Source organism: Panthera leo, chromosome B3, assembly GCF_018350215.1.
Source record: "Panthera leo isolate Ple1 chromosome B3, P.leo_Ple1_pat1.1, whole genome shotgun sequence".
Taxonomy (NCBI): domain Eukaryota; kingdom Metazoa; phylum Chordata; class Mammalia; order Carnivora; family Felidae; genus Panthera; species Panthera leo.
In genome coordinates this window covers 5990422-6005797 of record NC_056684.1, presented here as the reverse complement: position 1 = coordinate 6005797, position 15376 = coordinate 5990422, and the positions used below count along the sequence as shown (strand labels likewise).

Sequence of the window (15376 nt, the reverse complement as noted above, 5' to 3'; positions counted from 1 at the left end):
ATTTTTTTAATGTTTATTTTTGAGAGAGGGAATGAGGCAGAGTGTGAGCAGGGGAGGGCCAGAGAGAGGGAGACACAGCATCCGAAGCAGGCTCCAGGCTCCAAGCTGTCAGCACAGAGCCCAACGCAGGGCTCGAACCCACGAACCGTGAGAACATGACCTGAGCCGAAGTCGGACGCCCAACCGACTGAACCACCCAGGCGCCCCAATGGTAAGGAACTTCAAAGAAAATCTCCAGGGAGACAGATTCAAGTCGCATGCTATAGATTTTTATTTTGACTTGAAATTTACTTTAAATATTAAATATACTAGTGAAATGTTCCAACAGGGCACTCTTTTCAGATACTCTGTGACTTAATCTCATGCCTCATCCATGGAGAATTGTCCCCTATCCTTGAGGATAATTGACCCAAGTCAGTTGTCCAGAGATAGATTTCCAAGAAGACACAGGGGGTTAAATTTCAGGGCCCCTCACTTGTATGGCCCCTTCCAAGGCCCTGTGAGGGGTCTGACCAATGTGTTCACATGTATTTTTTTGTGAAATTAGCAAAAGTAATATTTTAACCAGTCACTTAGGACCACTGTCTGTTTTCACTCAAACTTCCCCTGTCACATTTCCCCCCATATTGGGTGGTATTAGGGTGGCTATGGGCATTTTGTGTTGAAAATTTTGTGTTCTTTCTTTTAGAGACCCCTAAAATGTATATACTCAGGTCCCATGAAACCCAATTTGCCCCTGCCAAAATAACAGCCCATTCCACCAAGCCAAGTTTCTTGGGGGGCTTCATCTCTGTATTGGGATACCTTAGAGAATAGAGTGGCTTCCCCGGGGCGGGGGGCTTCCCAGCTCTCCCTTTGAGGCCGAGAGCATACCATGCTTTCCAGTGTGTGTGTGTGGGGGGGGTGCAAACTAATGGAATACTATGGCATCTCATGTAATTTTCACTGATCTCTTCATATTTTTTTATTGGCCACTGAGGTTTTCTTTGAATTGCCTGCCTGTATCACTTGCTCATTATATATTTTCTTCCAGTTTGTTGTTTCCCTTTTTCCTTGGTTTATGTGCTTTTCTGTTGTAAAGAAGTTATAAGTTTTGATGCAGTTGGAGTTTTTTTTTTTTATACCCATCGCACGTAAGTAGGCTTTCCCTACCTCAAGGTTATAAATAAATTCTCCTGTGGTTTCTTCTAATAATCTCAGAGTTTCATTTTTGACATTTCCCTCTTTAATTCATAGGGGAGTGTCTTTTGTGAACAGAGTGAGGAAGGAGCCAACTTTCATCTGTTTCTTTTAAGTAGCCAATTGTCACACAAATATTTTTGAGTCATCTTTTCCCATTTGTTTTGAAATGTGACCTTTTATCATTCCTATTTTATTTCTATGTTCTTTATCCTATTCCATTAAAATACTCATCTGCCTGCACCAAGACCTTAATGAACTTTGGAGCAAAACTGCCAGGATTCTAATCTCGTCAATGCCACGTGCTAGCGGGGTGACCTTATTGTGTATTTTCTGTTCTATTTTCCATATTTTTGTTGTTGTTCTACCTTTGGGGAGAGCTCATCTGCTCAGTGTCTCCACTCTCTGAGTTTTTCATTTTTGCTATCATATTTTCATTTACAAGAGCCTCCCCCTTTTTTCTTTCTTTTCTCTTTTCTTTCTTTCATAAATGTTAATGACTTTCCTAAAAACATTTATGGTAATTTTTGATGTTTCTTCTCCATGTTTGGTCTATTTCCCCAAAGTTGCTTTTTTCCCTACTATTTGTTTTGGTCTCTGTCTTTCCAAACGGACACTTTCTTCACTTGGCTCTCTACTCCTATCTAAAGGTAGGGGTCACTGAGAAACTGACAGGAAGCCAGCCCTGTGGGCATGGGTGGGGCTTGTTAACCGGTTTTGCTAAAGGGTACCCCAGCTGGGCTGCAGTGTTGGGACACGCTCCTGTCTGTGTCTTGAGACTACAGGTTTCCCCTGCTGTCCTTAAGTAGAGCGTGCCTATGAAACACCTTTCTAAGCCAACATGGGGTAAAGTGAAGAAGCAATTACCACTAACTTACGTGGGACAACGTTTGAGCATTCCCAGACCCCCAAAATAACCTCTCTTAGGGTTGCTAATGTATGTACAAGATAAATCGACATGAAGCACAGATGCTCACAGACACCGGGGAAAGCTATGGTGCGCGGCGCCCACAGGCTGGGTGCGGCTCCCCGGGAAGGATGTGGGCGAGGCCTCGCTTACCGCTCAGCGCAGGTGCTACCTTTACTCTAACAACCCAGCTCTCACCTGAGTTGCAGAGGCGGTTGGGGAACATGCCTTGGGGTGTGGGAGGGGTGACCTCAACATTCAGTATGTAAACTTTAACTGCATTCTGTCTGCTACTTGCAGTTAGGGAGTCTAAGAGTTTAAAAGCGTCTTAAAGAGATTTTCAACCAATCCTGTTGAATCCAGAGACACCTGAGCTGTCATTTTCTTGAGTCTTTAGGGCCTTTGTGATGTGAATCAAGTGACTCCCAGGCTTTTTCCCCGGGTTCAGATCTTTCTTAGGTCTGCTAAATCATTTAGCCACCTGCTTCCCAAGTCCAAAATTTTCTTGCTTTTGTTTCCTTTTTATTCTCTTATTCCTTATGAGTTTATTTTTTTAATGTTTATTTTTATTTTTGAGAGGGAGAGACAGAGCACAAGCAGGGAAGGGTAGAGAGTGAGGGAGACAGAAGCAGGCTCTGAGCTGTCCGCACAGAGCCCAACGCAGGGCTCGAACCCACGAACCGTGAGATCATGACCTGAGCCGAAGTTGGACGCTTAACCGACTGAGCCACCCAGGCACCCCTATTCCTTTTTTAGAAAGCACCTTCCTGTCATTTTCATGGGGTTTCAGGAAGGAGAGGTGTTAAATGTTACCCGTTCACACTACCATCTATATTTTCTAGCTAGTTATTGCTGATCCGAGGCTGTATCAGTATTCATCAACTCATTTGCGCAAAGAAGTTGTAAGGATATCAAGTTTCAGAGAACTGGAAGGCACAAGGGAGGGTAGGCAGTGAAAACATTGTAGCCAGAACTCTACTACCACTACTCCTGACCATCACCGCCCCCCCCCGCCCAAGAGACACAGCCACCAAAGGTGATGCTGGGCTTTCCATGATGGCTCTGTCACTGGGCTCTCGACATGGCCACCTCCACTGTGAATAATTTCTCTCCTGCTTCTGGATCTCTGTGTCACTTCCTCAAGAGTCACAGTCCCAGGCAGGAGCACACAGCTGGTTGAGCCTTGGTCATGTGCCAACACCCTAACCTCCAAGGGACAGAAAGAAGAATCTGGTCCCTTCAGTTCCTTAGAGGGACACAGATTCTCCCAGACTCACACCATAGGTGAGTCCCCTCAAGGTAGAAAAGATGTTGAGGGCTGGATAGCCAAAATGATGACAATGGCCACCACACTAGTACATAGGGAAGCTATCGATTTTTGTATGTTGATCTTATATTCGGCCAAGATTACGGTGAGGTCAGCAAAACATAGACACTGTTGGGGTCATGCAAGTGTGGGGGTGGGCACCTAAGAGTGAGTGCCTCCTGAAAGTGCCTCACTTCCTTTATTTACCCTAGTCTCAGGACTGTTGGCCTTTCTACTGAAGTTCTAATGGTTTGCCAGCTGACACTGCTGGATTTTCTAGCTAGACAACCATAACTATAAATACTGACAACTTTTCCTCTCTCAAGTATTTATTTCTCCTATTTATTGTTCTTGCCTTGTTCTATGTTCTAGGATCTCTAGGAAAATGCTGAATAGTCATGGTGTGATAGACTATCCAGGATGTAACAGGGGTCCTCCAACTGTTTGCCTATTACGCCCGAAGCTTACTATAGGTGTTTGAAATAAATATCCTTTATCAAGATAAGCATGTGTTCTTCTAGCCTCCGTTTGCTAGGAGTTTGTTGTTTGTTTGTTTTTTAATTAGGAATGGACATTGACCAAATACTTTCTCCTCATCTTTTGAGAAGAGCTTTCTTCCTTCATCTGCTTCATCTGCTTTCTTCCTTCATCTGCTAAATGTAGTAGGTTGCATTAATAGATTTTCTAATGTTGAAACATTCTTTGTAAAATATGTTTTAATGTTTCTTTATTTTGAGAGAGAGAGAGTGAGTGTGTGGGGGGGGGGAGGGGCAGAGAGAGAGCGGGACAGAGAGAAACCCAAGCACCCTCCATGCTGTTAGCACAATGCCCGGAGCGGGACTTGATCTCAAGAACCGTGAGATCATGATCTGAGCTGACATCAAAGGTTGGACACTTAACCGATTGAGCTACTCAGGTGCTCCAAAACTTTCTTACTTCCATTCTTGGGTAATCCATGCTTGATAATAATTCATTTAATTATACTTCAGTGTGTTTTGCTAATATTAAAGTCCTAAATAAAATACCAGCAAAGCAAACTGATAGTTCTGTATTCATAGATAGTATCTAAATTCAAACATGAGATTGGCCTATAGTGGTGTTTTTTTTTTTTTCTTGTGGATTTCTTAACACAATTTTGTATTAGCGTTATGCTAGCCTTGTAAAGAAAGTTGGATGTCGTTTTTTGTTTTTTGTTTTTTGACCTCTAGGTCTATAAAAATCTTATGTTTTCAATTTCTTCTATGGTTATTAGTCCATCGTTTCAAAAACTTTTGAGCCAATTTCAGTCAGAAGTCATTTATTAGTGTAGATATATAACTATAGATATATGTAAATATGTTTCTCCTATAGTATGAAAATTAAAATCTGTCTCTTACATTATTCCCCTTCCTTGTTCATAATGGATCTAGCTCACTGATTTTTGTTTTGTTTTGTTTTGATGTTATCTATTTTAAGAGCGAGAGAGACAGAGCATGAGCAAGGGAGAGGCAGAGAGAGAGGGAGACACAGAATCCAAAGCAGGCTCCAAGCTCTGAGCTGTCAGCACAGAGCCAACGCGGTGCTCGAACTCAGGGAATGTGAAATCATGACCTGAGCTCAAGTCGGACGCCTAACCGACTGAACAACCCAGGCGCCCCCTAACTCACTGATTTTAACTTGCCAATATTTTGTTAATTTTACATCTGTGTTCATGAAGGATATTTTTTGTTTTCTTTCTTTCCCTTTCTTTCTTTCTTTCTTTCTTTCTTTCTTTCTTTCTTTCTTTCTTTCTTTTCTTTCCTTCCTTCCTTCCTTCCTTCCTTCCTTCCTTCCTTCCTTCCTTCCTTCCTTCCTTTAAGATTTTAAGTAATCTCTACACCCAGTGTGGGGCTCAAACTCGAAACCATGAGATTAAGAGTTGCACACTCTACTGACTGAGTCAGCCAGGTGCCCCAATTTTATTTTCTTCTAACATCTTTTGGTTGTAGTATCAGGATGATGCTGACCTCATATAATAAGTAGAGTGTTCCTGTTTTATTTTCTGGAAGAGTTTGTGTAGAATTGGTATTATTTCTTCCTAAAGTGTTTGATAGAATTTATCAGTAAAGCCATCTAGCCATGGAGTTTTCCTTGTGGAACTATAAATTCAGTGTCTTTAGTGACAAAGGGTCATCTCTTTCTCCTTCTTTAAGGTTTTTTTTTGTTTGTTTGTTTTGTTTTTTTACGTTTTTATTTATTATCAAGAGACAAAGAGAGACAGAGCATGAGCATGGGAGGGGCAGAGAGAGGAGGAGACACAGAATCCGAAGCAGACTCCAGGCTCTGAGTGGTCAGCACAGAGCCAGACGCGGGGCTTGAACTTATAAACCATGAGATCATGACCTGAGCCAGAGTGGGCCGTTTAATGGACTGAGCCGCCCAGGCGCCCACCTTCTTTAAGTTTTTATTTAAGTAATTGCTACTACCCCCAACATGGGGCTGCAACTCAAACCTCGAGATTAAGAGTCACACACTCTTCTGACTGAGCCAGCTAGGCGCCCTGGTTAGGTCTTTCTTCTTAAGCAAACTTTTGTATTTTGTGTCGTTTAAGGAACTTGTCCATTTTTACCTAAGTTATCAAATGTATTGACTTAAAGTGGTTAATATTCTCTTATTATCTTTTTATTATCTGTAAAACCTGTTTTGATGTCCTTTTCTTCATTTCTGATGGTGGTAATTTGTGTTTTCTCTCTTTTTTTTTTCTTAATCAGCTTGGCTAGAGTTTTGTCAATTTTATTAATCTTATCAAAGAGCCAGTTTTTTATTTCTTTGTCTCCACATTTTTGTTTTGTTTTCTATCTGACCAGTTTCCAATTTGATTTTTATTATTTCCTTTCTTCTGCTTACTTTTGGTTTAAGTTTTTCCTTGCCTTCTAGTTTCTTAAGGCAGAAAGCTAGGTCATGTATTTGAGATCTTCTTTTCTGATATAGGCATTTAGTGCTATAAACTTACATCTAAGCACTGTTTTAGCTGCATTCTTTATATTTTGATGGGATGTTCTCATTTTTAAAAATACTTCAAAATACTTCCTATTTGCTTTTTTTTAAATTTCTTGTTTGACCAATGAATTATTTAGAAGTATATTAGTGTCTAAATACTGGAGATGTTCCAGATATTTTTCTTTTTTTTGGTTTCTAATTTAATTCCATTGTGACTAGACAAAATACTTCATATAATTTGAAACCTTTTAAATTTATTAAGATTTTATGCCCAGAATATGGTTTATGTTGTTGGTCAGTGTTCTGCACGCACTTGAAAAAATGTGTATTTTGCTGCTGTTAGTCAAGTTATTTATGTCTGCTTTTCCTTCTATATCCTTACTATATTCTTCCTGATTATCTGTCTGTTCTATCAGTTATTGAGAGAGGAGTATTCAAATATCTAAGATTACAGATTTATCTATTTCTGCTTTCACTTCAATGAATCTTTGCTTTGTGTATTTTGAAGCTCTGTTATTAGGGGCATAAACATTTGGAATGTTATGTCTGCTTGATGAATTGACCATTTTATCATTATTCAGTGAATTTTTATCCCTGTTAATATTCTTTTCTCTGAAATCTATTATGTCAGATATTAATATAGCCACCCCAACTTTCTTTGATTAGTTTTACAAGACGGATTTTTACTATGCTTTTAATAGATTTGGTGTCTTTGTATTTAAAATTAGTTTCTTTTTGACAACATATAATGGGGTCTTACTTTTTTTTTTTAAGTTTATTTTTGAAAGCGAGAGAGAGCAGGGGAGGGGTGGGGGGAGGGGGGGCGGGGAAACAGAGGATCTGACAGCAGACAGCCCAATACAGGGCTGGCATCCATAAACCATGAGATCATGACCTGAGCTGAAGTTGGAAGCTTAACCAACTGAGCAACCCAGGCACCCTGGGTCTTACCTTTTTAGACAATCTGACAGTCTCTACCTTTTAATTGGGTAGTTAGGCCATTTATATTTAATGTGATTGTTCATACATTTGGATTGAAATAAATCACTTTGCTATTTACTTCCTATTTGTCACATCTGTTTTTCTTCCTTTCCCTCTGTTTCTGTCTTCTTTTGGGATGTGTTTTTAATGATTCTGTTATATCTCCTTTGTTGGCTTATTAGCTGTGCCTTTTCCTTCTTGTAGGATATAAACATTTGTTTTAGAGGAGACATTAAGTTGAGTCTGCCAGTTCACATAATGAGGATCAAACCACCCAAACCAGTTACAGGTTAGTATAATTCAACTAATACTCTTTTTATTTCTGATATTAATTTCTGTTTTTTTCTTTCTTTGCTTTCGTCCAAATTTCCCATCTTTTCTAGATATTAGCAGCAATATCTAAATTACAAGTATAGTTCTGAGGAGGAAATTTTTTTAAAAGTCATAAGCTCTGGGGGCGCCTGGGTGGCGCAGTCAGTTAAGCGTCCGACTTCAGCCAGGTCACGATCTCGCGGTCCGTGAGTTCGAGCCCCGCGTCAGGCTCTGGGCTGATGGCTCAGAGCCTGGAGCCTGTTTCCGATTCTGTGTCTCCCTCTCTCTCTGACCCTCCCCCGTTCATGCTCTGTCTCTCTCTGTCCCAAAAATAAATAAAAAAAAAAACGTTAAAAGTCATAAGCTCTGGGATCTAAGGACAAAAATATAAATGTTACAAGGACATAGGTAACTAACAGAATTGGAAAATCAGGAAAAACAGGCATCTAGCTGGAGTTCATCCATTTCTGTATTCCTGTGTTAATGCATTCATCAGGATTTGCTGAGTGCCAGTGAAGCACCAAGCACACAGATGAGTAAGACACCTTTTCCATACTCTAAAAGCTGCTGTTCTACCAAGGGAGAATAAGAGGAAAGTGGCATTGTAGGATATGATAAGTGCAGCAATGGGGAACATTTAGGACCATGAAAACATAGAGGAAAGAGTGACCAACTCTTCCCATGGAGGAGGCAGAGGGTTTATCAAAGGAAGGGACATTTGGGAAGGTCTTTTTTTGCTGGGGGGGTGGGGGGGGGGCGCGGAGGGAGAAGGACTTGAAGGACAAGTGGGAGTAGGTCAAGAGGAGCAGAGAAGTCCATTGTAGGCAGAGGATAGAGTATATCCTCTCAATACCTGCCCAGAACCTCAAAGATATATCTATAGGAATGTTCACTGCAGCATTATTTATAGAGGTAAAAGACTAATTAAATAAAATCTGGTACACTCATCCAAAGGAATACTTTACAACTTTCAAAAACAAAGAAGGAAATTCAAAAGGCCAAGAATAGCCAATTCACTCTTGTAAAAGAACACGATGATATGATTTGCTCCATCAAGACTTATTATAAAGCTATAGTAATTAAGACACAATAGAAAAATAGATAAGTGGATAGTAGATAGATAGAAATATATATAGAGAGAATATAGAAATATAGATAGAAATAGTATACAGAATATAGTAGTAGAAAAATAGATAAACATGATAGGCCAGAACAGACCAAGGCATAAATGGACACTTGATAACTGACAGAGGTGACATTACAGAGCAGGAGAGAAAGGATGGTCATTTCAATAAATGGTGCTGGCTGTCCATATGGAAACAAAAGTGAGACTTGACTCCTGCCTCCCACCATACACAAAAATAAATTCCAGACGACCCATAGAAGCAAATATGAAAGAGAAAACAGTAAAGCTTTTAGAAAATAATATAAGACAGTATCTTTATGATTTCATAGGGAAAGACTTTTTAAACAAAACACAAAAAGCACTTACAATAAAAGAAAAATTTGACAAATTTGGCTACTAAAATTAAGGACTTCTAGTAATCCCAAGACATCATTAAAAGCATGAAGGAGCAGCCACATAGTGGGAGAAGATAGTTGCAAAACACATAAAACTTAGGAATGGTCCCTACTGAGAATATGTAAAGAATTCCTACAACTTATTAAGAAAAAGAGATAATCCAGTATAAAACAGGCAAGAGTTTATTCAAATGGCTAATAAACAGATGAATGTGTGTACTCAACATCATTAGTTATCATGGAAATGCAAATTAAAACCATAATGAGCTACCACTCCACACCCACCAGGAGGGCAACATTTAAAAGAGGCGGGCCATACCAAGTTGGTGAGGATGTATCACAAGCAGGCCTCTCGTACACTACAGTTAGCAATGAAAATCGGCACAACCACTTTGGAAAATAGTTTGGTTTGATCCAGTGATGGTGACGATAATTTATACCCTGAGACCCAGCACTTACACTCGGAGGCAGTGTGACCGACCGTACCAGCTTGCTCGGGACTGAGGGGTTGGTCTACTGGGATGTGGGGCTTTCAGAGCTAAACCTAGGGAACTCCTGAGCAAACCAGGGTGAAGTGGTCAGCCTCCTCCTAGGTATGTACCTGACAGTGTGCAAGCAAATACGTACAAGGAGACATGTACGAGAATGGTAACAGTGACATGATTCTCCATAGCCCCAATCATGAAACAACCGAAATGTCCGTCAACAAGAGAACATGTATTCACTTGATGGAATACTATCAATAAAAAGGAACAAACTGCAGCCGTCCACAACCAAATGGACAAATCTCACAATATTAAGCAAAAGAGGGCAGACACAGAGTTAACTCTTCACGATTCCATCTGTGTGTAACGGTCAGAAGCAGGCCAAGCAGAGCTTTTTCGTGTAGATGCACATTTAGACAGCAAAGGTAAAACAAACTTACTGCAGTGCTTATGGAAAAGCCAAGAGAATGGGTGCGGCTCTCGCCAGGAGGTTGTGACTGGAGACGGGCCCCTGCGAAGCTTCCAGGGAGCAGGTGATGTTCTGTCTCTGGACCTGAGTGGAGACAGACATTTGCTTTGTAATAATTTATTAAGATATATATATTTAAAAAAAATTTTTTTTAACATTTATTTATTTTTGAGACAGAGAGAGAGCATGAACGGGGGAGGGTCAGAGAAAGAGGGAGACACAGAATCCGAAACAGGCTCCAGGCTTTGAGCCGTCAGCACAGAGCCTGACGCGGGGCTCGAACCCACGGGCCGCGAGATCATGACCTGAGCAGAAGTCGGACGCTTAACCGACTGAGCCACCCAGGCACCCCAAGATATACATTTTTTAATGCTCTTTGCTGAACGTGTTCTATTTCACAGTAAGAAAAAGGTTTAGTAAATGAAAATAAGCAACAATAAGGAAGGTCTGTAGCACTGAAAGGAAGCGATCTCCAAGCTATTTGTGAGTGGAAAATGCAAGGGGGCTGGTGTAAACTTTAGCTGGATCTGACTCAGCCGGAGAACTTGTGAAAACCCAAAATGCTGCGCCCCAGCCACACAGTTTGTGTTTCTGCAGGCTGGGGCTGGGGCCTGAGAATCTGCATTTCTAACAAGTTCCGGTTGAGCCCCTCAGATCCCTGCTCATCTTGGAACCACACTTGGGGGGTACTAGTGTATCCTGTGCTACCATTCGTTTATACAAAGGTGGTCTCCCTATAGGAACTTCTGTGAGAAATGAATAACAATGATTGCTTCCGGCCAAGGAGACCTGGGGCACTGGGGGCCTCCTGGGCACCCTCCATCTGAAAGCTGGGGTGGGAACCTAGAAAATAAATGACCCAGTTTTACTGTGGATTTAGGAACAGTTGAAAAAAGAAGGAAATGAAAGGTTTTCGGGGGGGAAGGGGAATGGTAAGAAAAGTGACTGGTAGAGAAGGGAGATGGTTGAAGGAAGGTAGTTGGATAGACGTCAACATAGGTAGAGGCCGGGACCGTCTGTTTCTGTGGGCCCTGCAGCAGCGGCTCAGTAGTGATGGCACATTTGGGGCCTTGCTGGGCTGGGAAGACGGCAACGGTGATCTAAGGTCTCTAGTGACCTTGTGAACTTTTCTTTGGCCTCGTTTGGGGATCCGGGCATCTGGCAACAGGAAGTGATGGTGAGGCTGGAGGAGGAAGAGGAGGGGGGAGGGCGGTTGCCCTTAGCCTGTGCTCGCTGAGCCAAGCCGCCTGGCGAGGAAAGAGGCGGGGAGAAGACTGAACCCTGGCTTCCCATGGATTTCTGAGGACTAGAGATTCTGCAGGCAACTGGAAAGTGTGGAGGAAGGAAGGGAAAATCAGGAAGGGGGAAGTCCCACGGTTTGACCAATTCTGGGATCTTTTCAACCTAGGTACCACATTTAAAAGCCCCCTGGAAGTCTTTGCAAAGATAGAGGACTGTTCCGGGCTGGGCTCAGGGCAGAACCACTTCATCAAGGACACTCAGTGGGAGCAGCAGGAGGCCATCTTCAAAGCCTTGTTCAAGAAGTACCTGGACGGAGAGTGCGGGGAGGAGCAGCTCAGGTGAGCAGGAAGGAGGCCCGGCTCCCTCCCCCTCCCTCGCCTCCAGCCGGAGTGGGGGGTGGGGGTTGGGCAGAGTGTCTCCTCTCAGGGCACACACAGGAATCAACCCAAGCACTTGAATTAAAAGCTGTTTCTGGTTTGGGAGATTTTCCCGAGAATTTCAGATTTTTTGAAGAGATATGTGGAGATTGTTCAAAGAGAGTTAGAACAAAGGCTGATCATGTGCATTTCAAAGAGGGAATAGACATCTATGGAGAGGAGAAGAAGTCGAGTTTGTTTTACAATCTTATGTATATCTTCTCTTTAAAAACTTTTTTCCTGATGGGGCACCTGGGTGGCTCAGTCGGTTAAGCCGCTGACTTCGGCTCCAGTCACGATCTCACAGTTTGTGAGTTCGAGCCCCACATCAGGGCCCTGTACTGGCAGCTCAGAGCCTGGAGCCTGCTTTGGATTCTGTGTCTCCCTCTCTCCCTGCCCCTCCCCCGCTCACGCTGTCTCTCTCTCTCTAAAATAAACATTAAAAAAATTTTTTTTTTAAGTTTTTTCCTGATTATCTAGACAACACAGAAGATCCTAAAGACAGAAATAAAAGTCGCCGCTATTCACATTTTCCTCCATTCCCATCCAGTCTTTCTCAATGTAATATATTAACGCAGAATTACTAAAATACCTTACTTTGTAACCTCAGGCAGCAGATGGGCTCAGGAATCCCCTGCTGTGACTGTAAAAACCGAGCCCAAGGCTTTGAAGGATCTGGTGGAGCTGGTTTTAGGAACTAGCTCTCTTCACAGCTCAGGAACCAGGAACATTCTTGCTTCACAGAGGAAGAGAAACCCCTCATCTTGCTGCCAAGCGCACCTTGAATTTTCTCACGTCAGGACACAAACTCCTAGGGCTACGGCCTCCTAGCAGCTACCTGAGCCCTGAACTGGGCCCCAGCGAGGTTCAGGGGCATGCTGCCTGGCTGCAGGCTCGTTGTTAACCTGCGGGTAATGTCTGTCTGTAGTGGGAGTCTATACCACAAGAAGCTACAAACTCTATATAGACCTCAGGAAATTGGTTTGTTCTTTTCTTAAGGACAGATGTATCAGCACACCCTGTTGGATTGCCCCCAGCATAAGGGAGCATTTGTTCACGGCAGCCAAGTCTGGTCACTAGGGGATCTTCCCCAAGGACAGAGAAGGTTCTTCTGGGTGCTGGGTGCCGTTCCCAGCCCGGGAGTGACTCCCGCGCCTCTGCCTGCCCTGCCCTGCCCTCACCAACTTCCCAGGTCTGCGGCCACCAGGGCCGGCACATCCCATGTGACTTAGCTCATGGCCCTGTATCCCTGGGAAGGTCCATCCTAACTACCCATTTCTGCTTTTAGTACCATGACTCTGCCAGGGTGTCTCCTTGCCAAGGAGCCTGCCATGGCTGACTCGTGTCTCTTTTTCTTCCCCCAGTATGGCCACGTTCCACTTCCTCCTTCCTGGCCGCGTCACCACCATGCCAGCGGACGTCAAGAGCCCCTCGGGTAAATGAACACGATGCAGGTGGCTGTCCTGGGCAGGTGGTCCACTCGGGGAGCACCCCAGCAACCCCTGCACGGTGGGAGGCGATGAGGTGGAGAGTAGGTCGCCGCTTAACGGTGTCTGGACGCATGGTGCCCCAGCCCAGACTCCCTGATAATGGAGGCCGTGCTGTCTTCAGGCAGTGACTCGCCACAGAGGAGGGTCTGAGCACATATCCTGCCAGGCTGCTTCTGAACATGAACTCACTGTGTAGAACATGCTATTTAAAACACTGACAGCCAAGAGGACATGAATTATCTAGACGACGTGAAAGCCGCTGAGGGGCAGCGTGACCGTCCTCCTCACCGGGGAAAGCGAGCTGGCCGTGGGAACAGCCCTCCCGGGGATGCTCAGCCCTCCTCCCCGGGAGGCTCACCCCTCTGCTGGGCGCTGCCCCTTAGAACGCACCACTTTTGACTTCAAACCGACTTCCGCTTGGGCAAACACCTTCCGTACAAACCCGGGGCTACCCAGCTGCCTCACGTGACGCCCCTTTCCTCTCTTCTTTCCCAGGGGTAGCCTGTGTCCTTGGCATACACTGGACCGGAAACCACAACTTCTTCCTCTATTCACTTAACCGAACTCTGAAGGATAAAGCCGGTACTTAGCTGCTGAGATGGGAGTTGCCTGAGAACGTGTCCTTCTCCAGCTTAGCTGAGAGCACGTGACTGACACGTCACTTTAGGGGACCAGAGCTGTGCAGGCAGAAGCAGGTGGCTCAGGGCCTGTGGTGTGAGCGCAAGGCTCTGTCTCTGGGCGGTCCCGTTTCTCCAAGAGAATAGGTCGATAGGGACAAAGCCCGGTCAGGTCCACAGGGCTCCTTTGGCAGCTGAGGCAAAAAGAGGCTTGGCATCAGGGGCCGGATTCGGCCCCGGCCCCGTGAAGGCCCGCAAGCTGTGTAGCCCCAGGCCAGTCACCGCGTGCCCCCAACCCTGTTTTCTCATCTGAAACACAGAGCTCATTCATCACACCATCCATCCCTGCTGACTGCACGTGCTTGCCGTGGATCGCAAAATCCAGAGGGTTTCTGTATGTGAAAGCTTTTTGAAATTGAAAGGCACTTAGGACCACCACTTACGTGGTCTTTTTTGGTTTTTACAAATTCTTGGAGGCAGTTACGTGAGCAGGTTCACTTTGTGGTAATTCCTTGAGCTGTACACGGATATCATTCTTTAGAATTGTACTTTAATGTTTGGGGCCCCTGGGTGGCTCAGTCGGTTAAGTGTCTGACTTCAGCTCAGGTGACGATCTCATGGTTCATGAGTCCGAGCCGTGCATCGGGCTCTGTGCTGACAGCTCGGAGCTTGGAGCCTGCTTCAGATTCTGTGTCTCCCTCTCTTTCCCGCTCCCTCACTCACGGTCTGTCTCTCTCTCTCTCTCTCTCTCTCTCAAAAATAAACATTGTTAAAAAGTTTTAAAAAGGGATTATACTTTAATGTTTAAAAGTGTACAAAGGAAGAATTTTCTCTCCTCCCAACGCCCTCTCAGGCAGCGTGGCTTCTAATCTCAACCTCTGTACTGACTGGCTCTGACCTTGGGCAGGTGACTTCTCTGCCTCAGTCTCCTCATCTGTGAAATAGGGTGCCAACAGGACTCATCTCACCAGACCCTTGCGAGAATGAACCGAAAGGGTGCACATACAGTGCTTACCACGGTGCTTAGCGCCTGGCAAGTACTCATTCAGTGTGAGCGTCAGTGCAAGAGGAGTGGGACTTGCTCTTCTGTCCTAAAGAGGTAGCATTGCAGAGAGCCCAGCGGGTACCCTTGCCCGTGTGCCAGCCGGGCAGACTAGTCCGGGCCGTGAGCTGTGCGCGTGGAGGTGGTGGGCGGGTGCAGCGGCTGGGGCAGGGGCGGCCGAGTGAGTGCCGTCCTCCCCGCTAGACCCGGAGGGCGTGTGGCCCTGTGCTGCACCCATTGCTGTCTCTCAGCTCAGCTGCTGCTGTTCCTACCTGGTGCTGGCCTGCGAGGATGGCGTGCTCACGCTGTGGGACCTGGCAGAAGGTGAGCACCCCCCCCGCCCCCGCCTCTGCCTAACCCCTGGATTATGAGACCCCGGGGAGCTCTGGAGTTTCCTGCAGGCTCTGGGCCTTCTGGTAGTTACTCTGTGTTCTTAAGTCAGTGTGGGGAG

General features: G+C 44.7%; 1 protein-coding gene and 1 long non-coding RNA gene across 13 annotated transcripts in view; one reads left to right on the top strand and one right to left on the bottom strand.

Annotated features, from left to right (window-relative positions):
* Positions 1 to 15376, bottom strand: part of LOC122221611 — a 39175-nt gene that overhangs the window by 3590 nt on the left and 20209 nt on the right. Inside the window, exon 2 of the long non-coding RNA XR_006203330.1 lies at positions 10090 to 10202. This is a non-coding gene — a long non-coding RNA (uncharacterized LOC122221611). The remainder of the gene's footprint in view (positions 1 to 10089; positions 10203 to 15376) is intronic.
* Positions 1 to 15376, top strand: part of WDR93 (WD repeat domain 93) — a 49569-nt gene that overhangs the window by 21116 nt on the left and 13077 nt on the right. For 9 of the 12 annotated variants that reach the window (XM_042940991.1, XM_042940995.1, XM_042940994.1 and 6 more), the window contains 5 exons: positions 7536 to 7620; positions 11527 to 11698; positions 13141 to 13211; positions 13762 to 13848; positions 15130 to 15249. In XM_042940991.1, the coding sequence (XP_042796925.1) occupies positions 7536 to 7620; positions 11527 to 11698; positions 13141 to 13211; positions 13762 to 13848; positions 15130 to 15249 (535 nt within the window). The other 3 variants (XR_006203329.1, XM_042941001.1, XM_042940999.1) reach the window with 3 other exon arrangements.